The 20916-nt window shown below is 50.2% G+C and overlaps 1 protein-coding gene across 4 annotated transcripts in view; it reads left to right on the top strand.

Annotated features, from left to right (window-relative positions):
- Positions 1-15467, top strand: part of TCAIM (T cell activation inhibitor, mitochondrial) — a 448473-nt gene extending 433006 nt beyond the window's left edge. For all 4 annotated transcript variants that reach the window (XM_085630590.1, XM_085630589.1, XM_085630591.1 and 1 more), the window contains one exon: positions 14464-15467. In XM_085630590.1, the coding sequence (XP_085486716.1) occupies positions 14464-14689 (226 nt within the window). In that variant the 3' untranslated portion in view covers positions 14690-15467. The remainder of the gene's footprint in view (positions 1-14463) is intronic.
- The last annotated feature ends 5449 nt before the right edge of the window (positions 15468-20916 follow it).

Here is a 20916-nt window from a genome sequence, read left to right as displayed (position 1 = left end):
GACCCGACTTTTCTCTGCCAAACCTTATCACACATTTGGTCTCATTTGGCAAACACTTTCATACACACTTTCTCACATAACCCAAGAAGTAGATGCTGCTTCACCCAAGAGCCAAAACCCAGAATGTGTTGTTCATCCAGGATCTTAGACAACTACAGACAAAAAAAAGGTAGCAAAATAAGATGAAGCACTAGCTACGAATCCGACCAATTACACGGGGACAAACATTATACAAAGAATATAAGCAGAAGATATGGGAGGCAAAGAGGGTTTACAAGAATCACAGTGGGTAAAGATTGTGGAAATTAGTAGAACAGGCTCAATAAGGGAGTTCAGGGCATTTATAAACAGAGTTGGTTTCCATCCCTCTCTAAAGCACGGCATCACCATCTCCGAACCAGTATGGACATCCCACATAGAGGCAATATATGCTGATCAGAGACGTTTAATGCCTTTGCCCATTAACACCCGCTCATGTCCCTTCCCCTGTGAAGGCTAAAGTGTTAAGACAGATAATCAAGGGCTCCAAATCGAACAGTAATGCGGGTCACAATAGCCTCCCGACTAGTTTGTTTAAATATAACTCGACATACGAGTTACCAGTTTTAACAAATTTAGCATCTTATGCTCCTGAAACCCAGTGCGTTCCTAACTCATGGAAGGGGCCCATCTTACACCTGATCTATAGAAGGGTGATCCCAACATACCTGAAAATTATAGGATAATTGCCCTGCTTGATGAAGAGGCTAAATTCTGGGCTAAAATACTTTTAAAAGAATTAGAATCCTGGGTCGAATCTCCTAACCTAATCCCTCCTTCACAAACTGTTTTCAGGGGAGCAAGCAGCCCTGTAGATAACATTCCCAGTATCTCGCTGGTTATGCAGGAGTCTGAATAAGTAAAGCAAACCAGCTGGTTCGCCTCCTTCATAGATTATCGTATCCCGCCAGCACTTTTGAGAGCCATAGTCTTTATACTGAAATACCTGGGTGCAATGAAATTGACCGATAACAGGCTTACTTCAAATAAGATCAAAACTGACAGAGGGCATAAACAGGGGGCATGCTGGCCCCACTGCTCTTCAAGCTTTATATATCAGATCTGTCAGCAGCCATCATAGTACAAGGGACTTGCCCACCTAAATTAGCATCACTGTAACTTCAGTCTCTGCTGTATGCAGACGACACAGTGATCTTAGATAACACTGTAACAGGACTACGAAAAACCCTCAGTGCTCTAAACTCTTGCAATGTTTTTAAGGATCTAAGCTTCAACTCTAGCAAGTGTGCTGTACTAGTGTTCAACAGTAGTCACGGCAGATAATCCGGTGGGCTATCGGGGATCAGTTTGCAGCAAGATAAAGGATGTACCATTACTTAGGAGTCTAACTGATGACAAAGGCTCACCTGGACAGCATTTTGACTATTTAAACTCTAAAGCAGATACGCTTATGATTGTCATTAAACACCTTTATAACAACTTTGAAGCCCCATCTTTAAAACCTTTACTTATGGTTCTGGTGCAAAATACCTTCCATCTCTGGTCTATGGCCTCCTGCCTTTTCCGGGAATGGCCAGTGTAGAAAAGTAGAATATTATGTGGTTTGGGTTAGTACTCTGACCATGTAATATCAAAATTCCTCAAAGATGATACCTGGATTCACAACATTAATCCTTAGCTCTGCCATGGTAGTGTGGCATTACTGCTCAGGCATTACTGGAGGAACATCTGTTAATTATTTTACAGTACCATAAGTGTTCAGAAGTAATTGACAAGACTCGAGAAAAATTCAACACCAATTTATAAACTTAGAGTATATGTTTATGTAAATTTAGACACAAAAACGAAAGAAATAGAATACATATAACCAGAGTTATGGATTTTCAAAGCATTCAAAGATAAATGCATTAAATAGTGCAGACATTTGCTAGTGACAATCGTTCACTTAGGGGTCGAGTTACGTTGTACTCTTGCAAGGTAGAGATCCTTAGGGTCCCTGGACCAGGGCCCAAAGTCAGTTCAATTTTAGCGGGCCTGTGGCGTTCAGGTGCAGTGGTTGTCCTTGCTGTCAGTGGTCTTTAAACAGGAACCGCGCCCAAGCTGCTTTTACCATCAGAATGGGGATGCAAATACTCAAGAGCGGGGTCATCGCTTACATCGGTTGCAAGTGTTGTGAAGTGCCCTCTTAATATGCCTTCGAGTTAAGGGGTCATTTACCTAACTGGTAACCAACAAGCCATGGTAGTTGTAAAAGTAACGAAAAGGAACTTCAATGTCTTGCGGTCCAGAGGAGTGTGATATCGGCATGTAACTATGATGAAAGACAGGCTACAATTACCAGAATGCACTTCACCATTTACTTTTAGGCGATCCTTCAGAGGGCCTAATTGCGAGCTATTCTTTAATAGCAGCAGAGCATCGTTTTACCTGCACTTTTCAGGGGACTAGTCCAACCAATCCAGGGCAGTCTGAGGGTGCTTCTGGATTTCTCAAGGGTCCCTCACTTCAGTAGTGTCGAGTTATAGCCAAGGACAAGGGTCATCCACTCAGTTCCAAGTCTGTTGCCACTAGGGCACAATATTCCTCTTTTGCTTTGGGCTGTTGAGCGAAGTCCTGTTGTCAGTGACACAAGTCTCCTCTTATTCCTTTTTTGAAGTAGATGGTTCGGATCTGAGGTTCTGGTGTGAGGGGGTGCCTTAAATCCTGGATTTAGGGGAGTTGGTGGTGTGGGAGCTAGTAGCCAATGGGCAGCTAGTCCCTGCAGCTAGTGCGCCCCTGAGGTGACCAGATCCAGTGGTTTAGGTCATGTTTTGTACCCAAAGCCCACTATTTCTGCCCTCCTAAAATGGCATAAAATAGCTTTAGCTGTACAGATCAGGCTGCTCACCCTAGAGGTGTGACCAGCCTTCCTATCATATAACCTAGTCAAATTTATGCAACACACAATCAAATCGGTACCTGCAAAAGAGGAAGGAAATTTATCTCCATTAATTTTATCTAAATCAGACTACTATTTATCAGTAGTGAACTTAAATAGCAAATGGTTTATATCTAAGTGAATTCATTTTAGAAGATGTCATAGAGTCTTAATAATTGTATTCAAGGCTTTCACACAGTTATCTTAAGGTGCACTGAATTGTGTAATTGTGATGTATTGTGAGATTTTAACCTTTATTGTACAGTTATTTATTGTTCTGCAACTACTGTTAAGCGGATTACATTTTTTTCTCTTTATTGAAGTTTTGGTTAACATACACACAGCAATGCCACAGTATTGTTTTTTCAGTATTACAGGCAAGTGCCTTTGTCACAGTGTAAGAGCACCAATAAACGATTTAAATCAGACTGTTTTCTTCGCAACCATTGCAATGTAATATGGCGATCTGAAAGAAACACGTTAGTTAGATTCCTCACCTTAGAATATCCCCAGGCGTCAGACTGGATCCGGAAGATTTTTCGTCAGCAATACCCCTTGCGTGTCGCTAGGCGTCGTCTGCGGCTCCGCGTCCGTCGTCGGCGTCGTGCGCCGGAATGACGTCGTCGGAGTACTTAGACGCCGCCCTCGCGCGCTGACGTCAGTTCTTCTTTTTTCCGCGCCAGTAAGCGCAGATGCGGGAGAGCTACCCCTTTAGTCATTTTTTGACTAACTTTTTCGATCCTTTTTGATCTTGTCTCGACTCCGGTGCCGGTAGGATGCCTGGTTTTAAAGCCTGTGCTGACTGTAGCCGCTTGATGTCGGTTACGGACCATCACCGCCGGTGCCTTTACTGCTTGGGCCTCGACCACGACGCGGAGTCGTGTTCGGACTGCAAGGCCCTGACCTCGAAGGCTAGACGGGAGCGGTCCCGTAAGCTTCTCGAGATTCGCCACTCGGCTCCGCGCCCCTCTCGATCCCGGTCCAGGAGGAGGTCCAAGGATCGGTCGCGGAGCCGCAGCCGACGTCATCATCGGTCGTCGGGATCCAAGTCTTCGGGTAAGTCGAAGCACTCCAAGAAGTCCAAGAGGCGACACCGCTCTTCGGACTCCCCTCGCCGGTCGCGCGACTCGGCCGAGGGTCAGGGTGGTTCCACCCCCGCGGCTCCGGCGGAGCCGCAGGCGCCGCGCAAGTCCCCATACCCACCGGTCCCTGGGACTGACGCGACGCCGGCGGAAGTCAGTGCCTTCCTCTCGGCCATGAGGAGCCTGGCTCTGCCGTCGACGCCCGCTGGCGCGCCTTCGGGCCCCGCGGACCCGACTGGGCAACCTTGCCTGCCGGCAGCTCCGGCCCCGGCGCCGGCTCCGGCCTCGACGCCGCAAGCGCCCGAGGGACCCGTTCCCGAGTCCCCGCCGATGCCGGTCGACCTCGTCACGCCTCCTCCGCCGGCGTCGACACCGGTACCACCTCCGACGCCGACTCCGCTCGGCGTCGAGCCCCGGTTCAGCCCCGGTCCGGGCCCGGCGCCGATACGGCGTCGATGGACGCCGCGTTCGGCGCCGATGGACGCCGCGTTCGGCGCCGCTGGAGACACATTTTGTCTATCGCCCGGCTCCCGATCCTTCCTCCTGCATACCAGGAATCGGATGATGGGGACAACTGGGAGGGATCCGAGGATCCTATGGCCGCTCAGGATCAACTGTCACAGGACTGGGCAGATGAACTGGGGGAGGCCAGTGGTCTGGATACCTCTCCGGACACTGGATTCATCTCTCCTCCGACTGTGGCTTCGGAGGAGGGTGCTGCTTTCTCTGTGGTGCTGCGCAAGGCGGCCGCAGCCCTTGGGCTCGAGCTACCTGCCGTGGCTGTGAGGACTAACCTCCTCACTGAGGTGCTTCAGTCTGCAGCAAGCTCCACTGAGCCTCTGCTGCCATTCAATGAGGCCCTCACTGACGTTCTGCAGGGCACCTGGTCCAAGCCCTCCACAGTTCCTCCTGTGGATAGGAACGTCGCCAGGCGCCACCGCCCTGCTCCGGGCGACCCCAGTTTCCTGTCCCAACACCCTACCCCCGAGAGCCTGGTTATCCAGGCCTCTACCTCCCAATCCTCCTTCCCGACCGCTCCGCCGGACCGGGATTCCAAAAGGCTGGAACAGTTCGGCAAGAAGCTGTTCTCCTCCCTTAGCTTGGGTCTGCGGTCTTTGAACACCGCCTGCCTCTTGGACCGTTATTCCCACTCTCTGTGGGATACGGTGGAGGACGTGCTGCCCCTGTGTCCGGAGGAGGTCCAGACACGACTTACCCAGGCTCTGGCCGATGGGAGGGATGCAGCACGACATGCTATCCGATGTGGGCTTGACACTACGGACTCGCTGGGTAGGGCGATTTCTACCTCAGTGGCGCTTAGACGTCACGCCTGGCTGCGGTCCACGTCCTTTTCGGGCGATGTCCAGAGCACCCTCATGGACATGCCCTTTGATGGCACTCGCCTTTTCGGCGAGAAAGCGGACAGTGCGCTGAATCGCTTTAAGGACTCCCGGGCTACGGCCAAGTCCTTGGGCCTCTTGGCCCCGCGGTCGCAAACTTCCGCCTTTCGCCCCTTTCGTGGCCAAGGAAGGGGTGCCTCCTCACGTGCGCCTAGCCACCAGCCGCAGAACCAACCTGCGCGCGGTCGCGGACGTGGTTTCCGCCGAGGCGGTTCTGGAGGACGACGCGGTCAGCCCACCTCCACCCCGGCAGCATCCGCCTCAAAGCCTTCCTAGTCCGAGCTTTCAGGCCCATTCCACGCCAGTGGGCGGCAGAGTTCGCCATCACCTGCTCCACTGGCGGTCCATCACATCGGACAGGTGGGTGCTGCAAATCGTCCGAAGGGGCTACTCCCTCCCCTTCGAGACGACCCCTCCAGCCATGCCACCGCAACACCACCGTATCTCGGGGGATCATTTGAATCTTCTCCACGAGGAAGTTTCGGCCCTCTTGGCCAAGGGGGCCGTCGAGCGCGTTCCGAGCCCAGAAGTAGGTCGTGGTTGTTATTCCCACTACTTTCTGGTTCCCAAGAAGGGCAAAGGAGGCCTACGCCCTATCTTGGACCTCCGGAATGTCAATGCCTTTCTCCGGAAGGAAAGGTTCAAGATGTTAACTTTGGCTCAGGTTCTAGCTGCCCTAGACCCTGGAGACTGGATGGTAGCGTTGGACTTGCAGGACGCATACTTCCACATCCCCGTCCTGCCGGCCCACCGGCGTTACCTGCGGTTCACGGTGGGCCAAGAGCACTTTCAGTTTACCGTGCTCCCCTTCGGCCTCACCAGTGCCCCTCGGGTGTTCACGAAAGTGATGGCGGTGGTCGCAGCTCATCTGTGCAGATCAGGGGTTCCAGTCTTCCCCTATCTCGACGACTGGTTGTTGAAGGCGGGCTCGCCCCAGACAGTCGTCTCCCACCTCCAGACTACGGCGGATCTCCTGCATTTGCTGGGATTTTCCATCAACGTGCCGAAGTCACACTTGAGTCCCTCTCAGAAGCTCCTCTTCATCGGAGCGGTTCTCGATTCGGCGCAGTTCCGGGTCTATCCGCCGGAACAGCGGGTCCGGGATATTCAGGCCCTGATTCCCATCTTTCGCCTCTATCCTGGGTTTCGGTCAGGCTAGTGTTGCGGCTTCTGGGGCTGATGGCCTCCTGCATCCTACTAGTGCATCACGCCAGGCGGCGCATGCGGGCTCTGCAGTGGGACCTGAAGTTTCAGTGGGCCCAGCATCACAGCAACCTGTCCGACTATGTCTTGATCTCGGAGGGCACTGCACGACAGTTGCAGTGGTGGCTCACGGACCGCGATTGGGTCAAGGGCAAGAGCCTCTCCCTTCCCCAACCGGAGCATGTCGTAGTGACGGATGCGTCCCTCCTGGGATGGGGTGGCCATATGGGAGAGGCGGAGATCAGAGGCCTCTGGTCTCCAGCGGAGTCTCGTCTCCACATCAACCTGTTGGAGTTGAGAGCGATCCGACTTGCACTGAAAGCCTTCCTTCCCTCTGTCAGGGGAAGTGTCGTGCAGGTGTTCACGGACAACACCACCGCCATGTGGTATTGCAACAAACAGGGCGGGTGGGGTCGTGGATCCTTTGTCAGGAGGCTCTGCGCCTCTGGACGTGGCTGGAACACCAGGGCGTCACCCTAGTGGTTCAACATCTGGCGGGCTCTCTGAACGCCAGAGCAGACGAACTCAGCCGCCGGTGCATGATGGATCACGAATGGCGTCTGAACTCCGAAGGGGCGCAAGGTCTCTTTCAGCAGTGGGGAGAGCCTTGGTTAGATCTATTCGCCACCGAAGAGAACGCGCAATGTCAGCAGTTCTGCGCGTTGGAATTTCCAAGGCGGCACTCGCTCGGCGACGCTTTTCGTCACGAGTGGAGTTGCGGTCTGTTGTACGCCTTTCCGCCTATACCACTTCTGCCCAGAGTGCTGAAGAAGATCAGGCACGACCGGGCCCAAGTCATCTTGGTGGCTCCGGATTGGGCACGAAGGTACTGGTATCCCGAGCTACTCAGTATGTTGACCGATCCTCCGATACGCCTGCCCCTTCGGGAGGATCTTCTGTCGCAGAAGCAGGGGACGGTCCTCCACCCGAACCTGTCCAGCCTCCACCTCCATGCGTGGAGATTGAGCGGCGGCAGTTGATGCCATTTGACTTGCCTCCTGAAGTCTGTGATATCATTCTGGCAGCCAGGCGTCCCTCCACAAAGACGGTATACGCCTGCCGGTGGAACAAATTTGTGGCATGGTGCACAGCAAAGGCTGTGGATCCCCTTTCCGCCCCTCTTTCTGAGGTTCTCCTCTTTCTTCTTTCTTTGGCCTGGCAGGGCTCTGCCCTGGGCACCTTGAAAGGTTATCTTGCTTCCATCTCTGCCTTCTTGCGGCTTCCCTTAAGACTGCTTTTCTGGTAGCCATCACCTCGGCTAGACGGGTGAGTGAGCTCCAGGCTTTATCTTCAAAGCCTCCTTTTCTCTCTGTTCATCCGGACAAGGTTGTCCTTCGGCCTCGTCCCTCCTTTCTTCCGAAAGTAGTGACTCCATTTCATCTTGGGCAGTCTGTCACCTTGCCCACCTTCTTTCCGCCTCCGCATCCTTCCAAAGAGGAAGAGAGGCTCCACCGTCTGGACCCAAAACGTGCGCTCTCCTTTTATCTGGACCGCACAAAGCAGTTCCGGGTGGACGACCAACTTTTCGTTGGATACGTGGGTGCTAAGAAGGGGAAAGCTGTGCACAAACGGACCATCTCTCGGTGGGTCGTTTTGTGCATCAAAATTTGTTACTCCTTGGCAAAAAAGGACCCTCCTGTTGGGCTGCGCGCCCATTCTACTCGGGCCACGGCGGCTACTACTGCTTTGGGACGAGGTGTCCCTTTGCAGGACATCTGTCAGGCGGCAACGTGGGCTTCGCCACACACGTTTGCCAGGCATTATTGCCTTGACAGCCAAGTCCGGAGGGATGGCTTCTTTGGCCGTTCTGTCCTCCAGGACTTTCTGGTGTGATCTTGGTTCGCAGACCCACCACCGGGGATGGTATTGCTTGGGTATCTATTCTAAGGTGAGGAATCTAACTAACGTGTTTCTTTCAGATGAACAAGTTACTTACCTTCGGTAACGATGTATCTGTAAGAAACATTAGTTAGTTAGATTCCTCACCGACCCACCCATCCTCCCCGTTCTGTGAACTGACATCTAGGGTTAACGTTATCCTTTTCAGGCCCCTAGATTTTCTTTTTGGCACCAGTGTCGGTCTTTGCATGGCTCTGCGTTCCTGGCGCGGAAAGCTATGTACAAGAACTGACGTCAGCGCGCGAGGGCGGCGTCTAAGTACTCCGACGACGTCATTCCGGCGCACGACGCCGACGACGGACGCGGAGCCGCAGACGACGCCTAGCGACGCGCAAGGGGTATTGCTGACGAAAAATCTTCCGGATCCAGTCTGACGTCTGGGGATATTCTAAGGTGAGGAATCTAACTAACTAATGTTTCTTACAGATACATCGTTACCGAAGGTAAGTAACTTGTTCTTTTACATCCAGGTAACATAACAACTGAATTGAGAGTTCTCATCGTCCTATCAGTAATGCCTCAACAGGAGATAGTTAGGTAGCTTTGTCCTGATGTGATGCATATGGGGCCCCTACAGAGCCTCCTACTTGTGGGGTGTGCTTTAAGTACATCTTTAACGGCTCCCATATGTCTCGAGGTCTGGAGCTAAGTTGCAATAGTTCTGAGTATGTGATTAATTGTTCCTGGCAGTATACTAGATCCTGCATCCATTCTTTGAATTTAGGGGGCCTTCCCCGGCCCCATCTACATGCAACTCTTCGCTTGGCTAGTAACATACCTTGGGCCACAAATCTTCTGACAGATGCCTCTATGTGCTCCGTGTAGCCGACCAATGCGTTGAGTGGGGTAAGGCTTATATGCGTTCCCACAATTTGGGATAATAGCTTTCCCAACCTCCTCCCTATAATTGACATTTAGTCTACAGGACCAGGCCAGAAGGAGGAAGCCTGCCCCATCTGCACCACATCTTTCACAGCGATTTGTGGGTCTCAGGCATACGGTGGCAGATTCCCTCGTGGGTTACAGGGAGATTGCTTGATAGTCTAATGGTAATGCAGGGAGTACACCATAGGAGCCCTCAGTCCCTGTGCAATGCACTTCTACGCTGCGTTTGAGCAGGCCACCGTGGAATCCCTACCCCGCCCTTTCCCAGTCCACCAAAAGGAATCCAGTCAGTGGCGTGGGAGCCATGTACCCCTGCTCCACTGCAAGATGTGGCTTAAATGGTGGAGGGTGAAACCAGTTCAGCGCTTAGTGTGCTTGTGCATACAGGAAGTAAAGTTCTGGATCCGTCGCTTCAAAACCCCCTTTGGAGAAAGGTAAGGTGAGAGTGGTCCACCAGATTCTAGGCTGCTTACCCCCAAGCAAGGCAAATAAACTGTGTCCTCAGGGTCCTGAAAAAGTGGCACCCGGGTGTGTAGGGGATGTTTATAAATGGGTACAGCAGTCGCGGTAGGGTTATCATTTTCATGCGCGCTATGCATCCTGCCATGGACAGGGGCATAGCAATCCATTGGGTAATGGAGTCGGTTATGCAGTCTAGAACCCTGCCATAATTTGCTCTCAGTAGTTCCTCTCTGTTTCGAGTGACAACTATGCCCAAATATTTCAACTTCGATGCATTCCAGCTGAGTGGATAATCCGAGTGACAGGGCTGGGTATTAGAGGTGAGAGTGAAGATCTGACATTTCTTGTGACACCTGAGTAATCTCTGAATCTGAAAACTCCCGTAGCACCCCATTGAGATTTTCCTGGGGGTCCCTGACAGAGTGTAATGTCATCCGCATAGAGTGACACCAACATGTGTCTGGTAGGATATCTCAATGCACATTCCAAGTGATGTTGCCAGAGAATGGCGCCAACGACCCCACAACAAGGGCAAATTGGAGCGGGACAATGGGCAGCCCTGCCTGGTGCCTCAAGTTATATTAAACGAAGGGGAGAACGATCCATTGATGAGTGGTTTTGCGATAGGTTTGTGATATAATAACGATACCCATGCGCATAATCTTGAGGGAAAGTCCATACGCTGTAAAACAAACAGCAAATAGCCCCACTCTAGGGAGTCAAATGCCTTGGTGCCGTCAAGGAAGACCGTCACTGTGTTGAGCTTTGGGTCTATGTCTTGTATAATTGAGAACAGGGTGCGTAGATTATATGAAGTGGCTCTCCTCGGGATGAATCCTGCCTGGTTCGGCCGTACAAGCCCATCCATCAGCAGGCTTAGGCGATTTGCCAATAATTTAGACAATATTTTTACATCGCAATTTATGAAGGACAAGGGCCTTTAGGAATCTGCATTATTGGCGAGTTTGCCTGGCTTTGGAAGGAATATAATGAGGGCCTCTCTAATGGAATGTGGGAGGAGTTACAAGCTGTAACGCTTTCTCATATAGTTTTTTAAAAATGGAGCCAGCGTGTCCATGTATGTTTTATAAAATTCTGCCGGCAGCACGTCCGGCCTAGAAGCCTTGCTCATCCCCAGTTTCATAATGACGGCTCTTATTTTGTCATCCCCAAAGTCAACTGTGAGAAATTCACGTTGGTTGTCACTCAGCCATCCCAGCTCTACTGTTTCTAAATAAGGATTTATGTCTCAAGGGCCAGCTCTCTGTGTTGTGTAAAGCGAGGAGTAATGTGCCAAAAAGGCATTGCATTATCTCCTCAGTGTTTTTGTTGGCGGTCCCGTCTACACTTCGGATCTCCATGATAAAATTGGAATAAACCAGGGTTTGCGCGTCTTCTCTGCTAGCGCTTTCCCTGGAGTCTCTCCTTCTCCATGTTTCTTAGCTCTGTGATATTTACCTCGGAGTAGACCCTCGCGTTTGATACGCTGTAAGTGCTTCCCTGATACCAGGGTGCACATTCTACGCACCAGTCGCAGCTAATTCAGCTTCTAAATTCCATAACTTCCTCTCCAGGTCCCTCAAGGTATTTCTGATGTCTTTTAAGATACCCCCTGATTTAGCAATACATATGCCCCGTATTGTCACCTTCAGGGCCTCCCTGACCGTCGCCAAGGCGGGCTCCAAATCTTTATTACGTTTGAGAAATTCCTTCAGTTTCCACCCCAGTTCCAATCTAAAGGGGGTGTTCAATAGTGACTGTTCCTAGGAGTTGGTCTTTCATATTTTCCTTATTCAATTTTGCAATATGGGACACGACTATCCCATTATTACTCCCGGGAGTAGAATGCTCAGGGAGAATTAGTCAATCACAGTGGTCTAAGCCGCTATGGGAGCAAACCTCTTCTCTGCTGTTACTCCAGTGTATCCAAAATTACCCAATGTGTCATGCTTTGCGGCCCAACCCATCGCATGTGCACTCATTTTGCCAACTTCATGATTCAATACATGTGATGGTTTAAAAAAGAATGCATAAGGCAGTGCTCTAATTTGGATGACACCACCTGCAGTCCACCCCCAGGTGATCTACAAGAAATCCTGGTATGAAGCAGTTATTGAAGTTTAAGACCGAGCAATCTCCCGCCAGTGTTTTTTGACCTGGTCCCAACCACTCTACCCTTCTAGCCATTATAAGTTGATTTGCGAACGAGGCCCCCCGAATATCTCCTGTATTTACTTGATGGGTCAGCCAGTGCAAATACTTATTCAGCAATTGGGCGGTGGTTTCTGTCTGATCCTCTCTCAGTGGAGGGACATTTCCTATTATCAATACAAGTGGGGATGATGCCTCTGGGAGGATTAACGAATGATACGCATTCTGGGGTCGCCGTGGAACTACCCCACCATGCGTAGCATCGGCCGCCTTCTGCCCCACCTGCGGTGGTAGTCCAGTACTTAAACCCTCTCCTGTTGTATTAGCTGTTGAATTTTTCAGAGAATTGGGTTTTGGGTTTACTTGCCCGCCCTGTTTCCCCTTATTTACCACTGCTACAGAATTATATGCACCTGGACTAGAACCCTCTATAATGGGTTGCTCCCTCGAGGGTCCACTTGTCGCAGGTATCACTGGGGTATCAGAATCTTCAGCGGTCACAGGATCTACACGTTTACAGCAACATTTCCTAGCATTAGGCAATGATCTATTTAACCTTTCAATTTGTGACAATTTCTCCTCAATTGACAATAGTTTACTTAGTAAGGGGTTTAATAATACTGTAACCAGTGTCTCAAGCCTTTTCCATTGATCGGAGTCACAATCGGGGACCAACGGGGTATGTGTACTCTTGTTAAGCATTGGCTGCGATATTGAACCTTGTGCGGATTCTTCAGCCAATAGATCGGAGGTTTGCGGTTTGAGGGTCTGATGCTTTGGTTTTGATTTTGGCTTCTGCTTACATTTTTGCAAGGCACCTCCCCTACTCCGTTTGGCCGGCGGTTCGTCGTTGGCTACTGTAATCGGCCTTATCAAACCCCCCCACGTAGATTTTTTCGACCTGGTAGAGACCACATTAACTCCTGAATCGGATACTGTTGACAGTGCAATGGGAGGAATAGCTGCAGAGGACTCTAGAGGCATAACCATTGGCAGTGGCACTTCTGGTGCTGTTACAAGAGTAGCACTAATAAATTCTCCCGTATTAGCTGAGTCACAGCCTGTTAACACTGGTATCTCCTCTCCCATTACCCCAGCCGTAATCGATCTCCCAAGATCAGTATGCAAATGTTCGTCAGTTACTCGAGTGGGTACAGGGGATTTGGCCAAGCTTAAACCACCCATTGAAGAGCGATTCTGTGTAGCAAAGGTATCCAAGGAGAGTCTCTTTTCAGTCAGCTGGATTTCATGGTTCAAAACTGTCTCGGCCCTAGTTAAGGATGTATCTAGAGTCCCCACGATGCCCACCCCTGATGATGCACATGTATCCTTCCTTTTAACCATACTTTCCCAGAGTATTAAACAACAGTAGCTATACCAGGGTTATAGACACAATTACTATTAGTGTAAATACCGGAAATGTCACAATACCCTGAGGATCAAAACCAAGAGCCCACGCCCAGCCCAGCCTCCTCCGGGCTCAGACGGGCCCGCCCTTGGTCCGGGCTTTGTCTGGGTGCGGCCCGCGCGCGTCCCGCACAGCGGGGGTCGAGGCTGTGCTTTGTAGCGCAATGGTCACGCCTCCTCCCTCGCAGCTGCAGGAGATTACCGACGTTGCACCCTGGGACACCGAGCCCCACCAGGGTGTGTTGGCCAGCAAGAGAGTTCCACCGGCAGTAGACCACAGGAGAGTTCCACCTGCAGCAGGTAGCAGAAATGCCTCAAAAAGTGCTCGGTAGCTAAGAGCAGGGTCCCCAGACAAAAACACAGGCTATTGTGCAAGCGCGTCCCGCGCCTTGGGGGTCAAGGATGCGCTTTGTAGCGCGATGGTCACGCTTCCTCCCTTGCAGCTGCAGGAGATTACCGGCATTGCACCCTGGGACACCGAGTCCCACCAGGGCGTGTTGGCCAGCAAGAGGGTTCCACCGGCATCAGACCGCAGGAGAGTTCCACCAGCAGCAGGTAACAGAAATGCCTCAAAGAGTGCTCCGTAGCTAAGAGCAGGGCCCCCAGACAAAAACACAGGCTATTGTGCAAACTCGTCCCCAGGAGTCCTAATCGAGCTGCTGGTGCCTCAATAGCATGGCAAATAGTAAAGGTACATGAGGGCAGCCTCTATCGGTACTCCTGTCAACTGCACAAGAGTCAGAGATGCGTTGTCCAGTCTTGGCTCTGTGCATGTATCCCCAGTGTAAAGAATCGGAGGCCTTTCTGAGTTCAAGTGTGATGTGGGGATCATGATAATTGCTACTTTAGTAATCCACTGAAATGTTTGACAATAGAGAGTCATTCTTATAACTAAGGCTGGACTGTAGTTAAAACTTTAGGGAACACAAAGCATGACTGTTGCAAAACCTTCTCAAATTCATGTTGTCATCTTAGGATAAAAAATACATATTGTGCTATTGTATTTTATTGAGTTCCCCTAGGTAAAGTTCTGATAATGTTACTTTTTATGTTTTAGGCTGAAAGTGATGGAGCGAGAGTTGAACAATTCGTGCATTGAGAAATTCTCACTGCGAAGACTCCACAAGGAGACGGGGGTCTCCAACACACAGATGATAGACTGTTGTACCAGGCTTCTGAAGGAGCCGTTGCCTCACCTGCAGGGCATGCACCTCTGTGTGTCCCGCTTCTACTCCGTGCTGCAGGATGGGGACCTCTGCATTCCTTGGAACTGGAAGAGCTGAGAGGGGCCCTGGGATGAACAGGAGGTCGTTGGAGGGTTTGTACGTTAGTACTATGGCCCTGGTTACAAGTTGGGCAATTAACCCCTGTTTACGCACGGGACGCAATTACAAGTTTGGTTTTATTTAACGCATCAGATGTGATAAATAACCCAACATTCGTTACATTTCGGCAGGTCAAACCTGGCGTAATAGAACAAGGGAAATATGTGCGGTATTTTCCGTACAATGCGCATGTTGGTGTGTTATGCATATTATTCCCCAATAACTCGTAATAGGTGCTATTTATTGCACCAGATAAATACACCCCAGGGTATCGTTATTAACCAGCTGTGGTAAATAGCACCTACACTTGTATTCAGGTCCTGTGAGTAGTTGTAGGGGGCTTTGCAAGTCTGCGTCCACATTTCAGTGTTGAAAAGCACCCTGCTCTTGTTGATGCTGCGAAGGGCCTTGGTTATTGTCTTCTTGGCAGTTTGATCAGCGTTGCGCATTTCTGGTCACTTCTTCTCTCAAGTATTTAGTTAACTGGAGAATAAATCTTATTTGTAAAACCCAGTGTAAAAAAGAGAAACCACAAATGATCTACAGATACGACAACAATGTTTTCCTGTATATAAAGAAGAGTTAATATATTTATCTGCAGTATTATAGTTATTTAAGTACAGAAATGTATGTTTTGGTGCAGTGTTTACCAGCTGCTGTCACTACCATACCTGTAAAAGGAAGAAAGGTGTTGTAATTGTTTGTTCAATAAACGGTTAACAAATACAATAAAAAAGTTTCTATCTTATATATCTAACTTGACAATGTAAAATAATGTAATCGAGTAGAGCATTGAATGATTTATATTAGAATTCCACTCTACAACCCAGTACAGAACAAACTGTAAGTCCATTTAATGTTTCATTTGTATTAAACTGTTCGATTTAGTAAATGACCATGTCTTACCTTGGTAGATTATAGTGCAGAGCATAAACCATAAAACACACCATTCCCAATGACCCAGTTGCTTTACCTTCTAGCTTTCCCTCTTGCACATGGGTTGAATCTTTCAGCTCAAGCAGGCAAGGCGAGGTCTTCTCCTTGAAACGTGACTGCACTCCCATCAAGGGACCTCTGAAGCAAGGAAAAGGACTGTCCTTATCTCATCAGGCCTGTTAGATAAAGAATGACAGCTGTGCTGCACTGTGGAAATAGAGGAGCCTATTTGAAATGCACATATGTTGGAAGAATGTGTGGTCTGGTATTGAAAGTCACATGTGTGAAAATAAGTCCAAAAGAAAAAAGAGCAAAAATTGTAAGGAACATAAGACAGCAGCATCGCACGAACTGTTGCAGCTTCCTTGGCTGCAGTATTGTCTGAGCGATGGTAAGTTCCAAGTGGAAGGCTTCCAACAGGGCCGGACTGGGAACTTAAAGCTGCCCTGTCCGTTTTGTAGGAACAACCCTCAGGGGATGGGGGGTGCAAGTGTGAAGCACTGCTGCTTTTGATACTGGGGGGCGATATTTCAGCACTGCTGCAAAACTGGCCCCACCACTGCTAAACCAGCCCCCATCCTTCCAGCCTCCAGGGAAAATGCCCGATGCGCCCTACGGCCTGTCCGGCCCTGGCTTCCAACATGTCCTCACACTGTTTAGCAATTACTGGGGATAACTTGGCTTTCCAATTATGAGCGATGACCAAACCAGAAGCTGCCCTAGCATAAAAAGGTCAAGCTGCATCGAGTGCATTTGTGGTTTCCCAGAACAGTTGGAGTCTCGCTGACCATTGTGTGTAGATAGGTGTGGACCTCAGAAACCCTATGACAAACATTCAAGGCATGCGATTGCTGATAAACTATGGGTTGTAGATTGACGGTGATTATTTTTGTTTAGGAGTTGTAAGGTTAATATGCAACTTTTGGAGACAGAAAGAAAGCAGTACCTCAGTGATCTTAAATCCCAACCTCTTGGACCAACTTCCTGAAATTGTGGATATTATCTGCTTGCAGGTCATCCAACATTGGCAGGATTGTGTGATCGTGTAAGACTTCTAAAACAGAGATTAATGGGTAGACACAATGCCAGCTTTTGGGCGGTGCGAGCGGTGCCACCGCACCGGGTGGCAAGGTCAGTGGGGGGCGCCATCTATGCTTTGAAATCGACGCCAGTTGCATTGCCCGAAAGACTGCTCTGAGTCAGAAATTAAAATAAAAGGTTTTGCATGAACTTTCGGTAATTTCATTTAATTGATCTAGGCACATAGAGCCAAGCTCCGTTCTCTCCTCGCACCATCAGTATGTCTTCTTACCGCCTTGATTACTAGAGACATTCTACGACAGCTCAATTTTGTGTAATTCACTTTCAGTTTGTGAATTGAAACAAAGTAAGTTGTAGGCAGGGCTGGCTCTGTGGCGGTGCAACATATATTGTGATTTTAAAAGCACCTGCCGCTGCATTCTTTGCCTCCAACAATTTTCAGGCAACAATAAACATGTCTTGACCACTCCGGTGATTAATGTTCTTTCTGGAGAGAGAGATCCGATCTTTGTCAAGTGCAAGTTTTGATTCATCGTAAGGTAGCACAGAGGGTTAATAGGCCTCCTGCAAAGAACGGAACGTGTACAATGCACATCACAAAGAGCATATAATATAAGTAAGTCAGTAGGTTACTGCTTTTGTCAGAAAGATCCTATTGTTACTTGTAGTTTATAAATTAAAATTAGAGTGTTATGGTTTTATCCCCAGACTGTCATATGCAACGTTTCCCATACACTGATTTACACCCGTGTAATTGATTCAGTGGGGTGGCAAGGGGGACTATCTACACCCAGTGGAACGAGTTTTGGGGTGGTGGCCTCCCCCGCTCTTACCTGCTGTCTCGGGCCGGCTCACATGCTTTGTTCAAAGTGGTTTCTCTGCCTGCACCAGCATGGACAGTGAAACCTGTGTTTGCTTCCACTTTGCAGGAGCATTTTCAAAACTCCCGCCAATCGGGAGAAAACACGAAGTCTGCTCCTGCCGCCATGGAGCAGACTTTTGCTGTTTTTCTGCCTGCACTTACGCGGGCAGGGAAACGGATTAAAATATTGCTCCTGGGAAGCAGCATTAGTAGCTTAATCCTCCAGGCAGGAGCAATGCCAGCTCCCGCTGCATGCAGGTAGCTGGCTGAGCCAGCGGGGCCAACTAGTATATGATGGGTGCCCTGGGCAGGCACCAGGACACCCACCTTTAAGAAGTGCGGGCCCAGGAAATTGGGGTACCCGGTGCGATAAGTGCTCAGGGAGGGGGGCCACACAACCCCCTCCTCTTAATTTTTAGTAATGGGATGGGGCCCCCAGGGCCTAAGAAGGCTTGGAGAGGGGTGACAATGCGGCCCCTCTCCCATTTTATTAAAATTAATGGCCATGGGTGATTGAGTCCCCAGGACCTACCAAGGCGTGGGGAAGGGTCCCACGCAAGCTCCCCCCCTCACCTTTAATGAAAAAAAAAAAAAAAGCCCTGGGCTCTGGGGGATGTTGTCCCCAGGGCCTAACAAGGCTCAGGGAGAGGGGCCACGCTGTCCCCCTCCCCTTTAATAAAATAAAAAACATGATGGGTCCTCAGGGCCTTATAAGACTCGAGGAGTGGGCCTTGCGGCCCCTCTCCCATTTATTTTAGTTAGTGGTCCTGATGGATGGCGTCCCCAAGGACTAATAAGGCTCGGGGAGGGGGGCCACATGGTCCTCCTCCCCTTTAATCGAAAATAACAGTCCTGGGGGTCAGGGTCCCCAGGACTCATTAAGGCTCAGGGAGGGGGACTGTGCGGTCCCCTCTTTATTTTTAGTAATGGCTCTGTGTAATGGCGTCCCCAGGACCTAATAAAGGCTTGGGGAGGAGGGCCACGTGGCTCTTTTTAATTTAAAAAAAACAGCCCTGGGAGATGGGTCCCCATGGCCTAACCAGGCTCGGGAGGGGATTGCGTGGCTCCCCTCCCCTTAATTTTTAGCAATGGCCCTGGGGATGAGGTACCCAGTAACAAGGCTCAGGTAGAGGGGCTGCGCTACCCCACTCCCCTTTAATTTAAAAAATTGCCCTGAGAGATGGGGTCCCTAGGGCCTAATAAGGCTCAGGGCATGGGGTTCATGCAGCCCTTTCCCCCTTAATAAAAAAAAGGCATTGGGGGATGGGGTCCCCAGGGTCTAATGAGGCTCAGAGAGGGGGTCCACGCAGCCTTCCTCCTCTTTACAATCTGTATGGCCCTGGGGGGATGGGGTCCCCAGTGCCATAATAGGTATGGGGAGGGGGGGCCACAAAGCCCCCTCCCCTTTAAAAAAATTTAAAGGCCCTGGGGAATGTGGTCCGCAAGGCCCGGGCCCTGTGGCCCACCCTCTACCACGCACGGCGAAAGGCTGTGCACTGCGGTTGGCTGCCTTTGGGGTGTTGGCCACAGGCCAGTCCCTGTGGCCAACCCCCGCCACACAGCCCCCCTTCAATAAATAACAACGGCCCTGGGGGATGGGGTCCTCAGGGCCTCATAAGGCTCGGGAAGTGGGGCCACATGGCCCACCTCCCCTTTAATTGAAAATAACAGCCCTGGGGGACAGGGTCCCCACGACCTAATAAGGCTGATGGAGGGGGACTCTGCGGTCCCCTCCCCATTATTTTTAGTAATGGCCCTGGGGGGGTGGGCCATGGGGCTCCCCATCCCTTATAATTTAAGAAAATTGCCCTGTGGATGGGTCCCCTGGGCCTAACCAGGCTCGGGATGGGGATTGCACTCCCCCTCCTTAATTTTTAGTAATGGCCATTGGAGATAGGGTCCCCAGGGTTTAACAAGGTTCGGCCACGCTGCCCCCCTCCCCTTTAATTAAAAAAGGGCCCTAAGGGGTCCCTAGGGCCAAATAAGGCTTGGGGCAGGGGACCATGCACCCCCCTTAAAAAAAAAAGGCCTGGGGAATGGGGTCCCAAGGGCCATAATAGGTTCGGGAGGGGGACCACAAAACCCCCTTCCCGTTAAATAAAAAAAAAGGCCCTAGGGAATGGGGTCCACAAGGCCAGGCTCTGTGGCCAGCTCACTGCCGCACATGGTGAAAGGCTTTGTGCACTGTGAGGTTGGCTGCCTTTGGGTGTTGGCCACAGGCCTGGCCCCGCCCAGCCACATGAAAGCTACACAGCCTATAGCTGAGCCAGAGCCAGGCTTTGGGCTTGAGCCTGACTCGAACTTTCAGTAACTCGCCAACCATTAGTAAACACTAAGAAGCATTTGCAATGCAATAGGTCTTGTTTTTTTTTTTTTTTTTAGTTAGAGCTATTGGCGTGAATGACAATGTCTTTTTACTTGTGTGTTTTGGTTTGGAGTGTAGTGGATGTATGAACAGAGACACAGCTGCAGCACTGCCTAGAGGGCTTAGAATGAGGAATTACCAATGAGAACCAGGTAGCAGCACTGTGTAGAGTATTTAGAATGAGGAATTACTGACAGGACCAAAGATGCAGCTGCAGCACTGCCTAGAGGACTAGGATTGAGAAATTACTGATGAGACCAGTGAAGCAGCTAGCAGCACTGTTTAGAGGACTAAGAATGAAGAATTACCACTATGACCAGAGACACAGCTGCAGCACTGCCTAGAGGATTTAGAATGGGGGAGTTACTGATGGGACCAGAGAAGCAGCTAGCAGCACTGCCTGGAGGAATAACAATGAGGAATTACCAGTGGGAACAGAGAGAGAGCTACAGCACTGCCGAGAGGACTTAAAATGTGGGTATTTCCGACGGGACCAGAATAGCAGCTAGCAGCACTGTCTGTAAGACTTAGAAGGAGAAATTACCAACTTGGACCAGAGTAGGAGCTAACAGTGATGTCTGGAAGACTCTGAATGAGGAATTACCACGGAGAACAGAGTAGCAGCTAGCAGCACTGCCAAAAGGACTTAAAATGGGGAATTACCGACGGGACCAGAGAAGGAGCTGTAGCACTGTCTAGAGGAAAAAGAACAAGGCTTTACCACTGAGAACAGAGATATAGCAGCACTGCCTAGAGGACTAAGAATGAGAAATTACCACTGGGACCAGAGAAGCAGCTGTAGCACTGTCTAGAGGACTTAGAATGAGGAATTACCACTGTGACCAGAGGGCTCTGATCAGCATTGTGTCACTGTAAAGGACCTATCCCCTATCCCCTTCCCTCTACTTAGCGTGTGAAACATCAGGGCATCACGTTTGAAAAGCTCAATGGGGCACTGTTAGAAATGGGGGTCTCTAGTTG

This window comes from Triturus cristatus, chromosome 10 (genome assembly GCF_964204655.1).
Source record: "Triturus cristatus chromosome 10, aTriCri1.1, whole genome shotgun sequence".
Lineage (NCBI taxonomy): Eukaryota > Metazoa > Chordata > Amphibia > Caudata > Salamandridae > Triturus > Triturus cristatus.
This window is presented reverse-complemented; position numbering and strand designations above follow the sequence as displayed.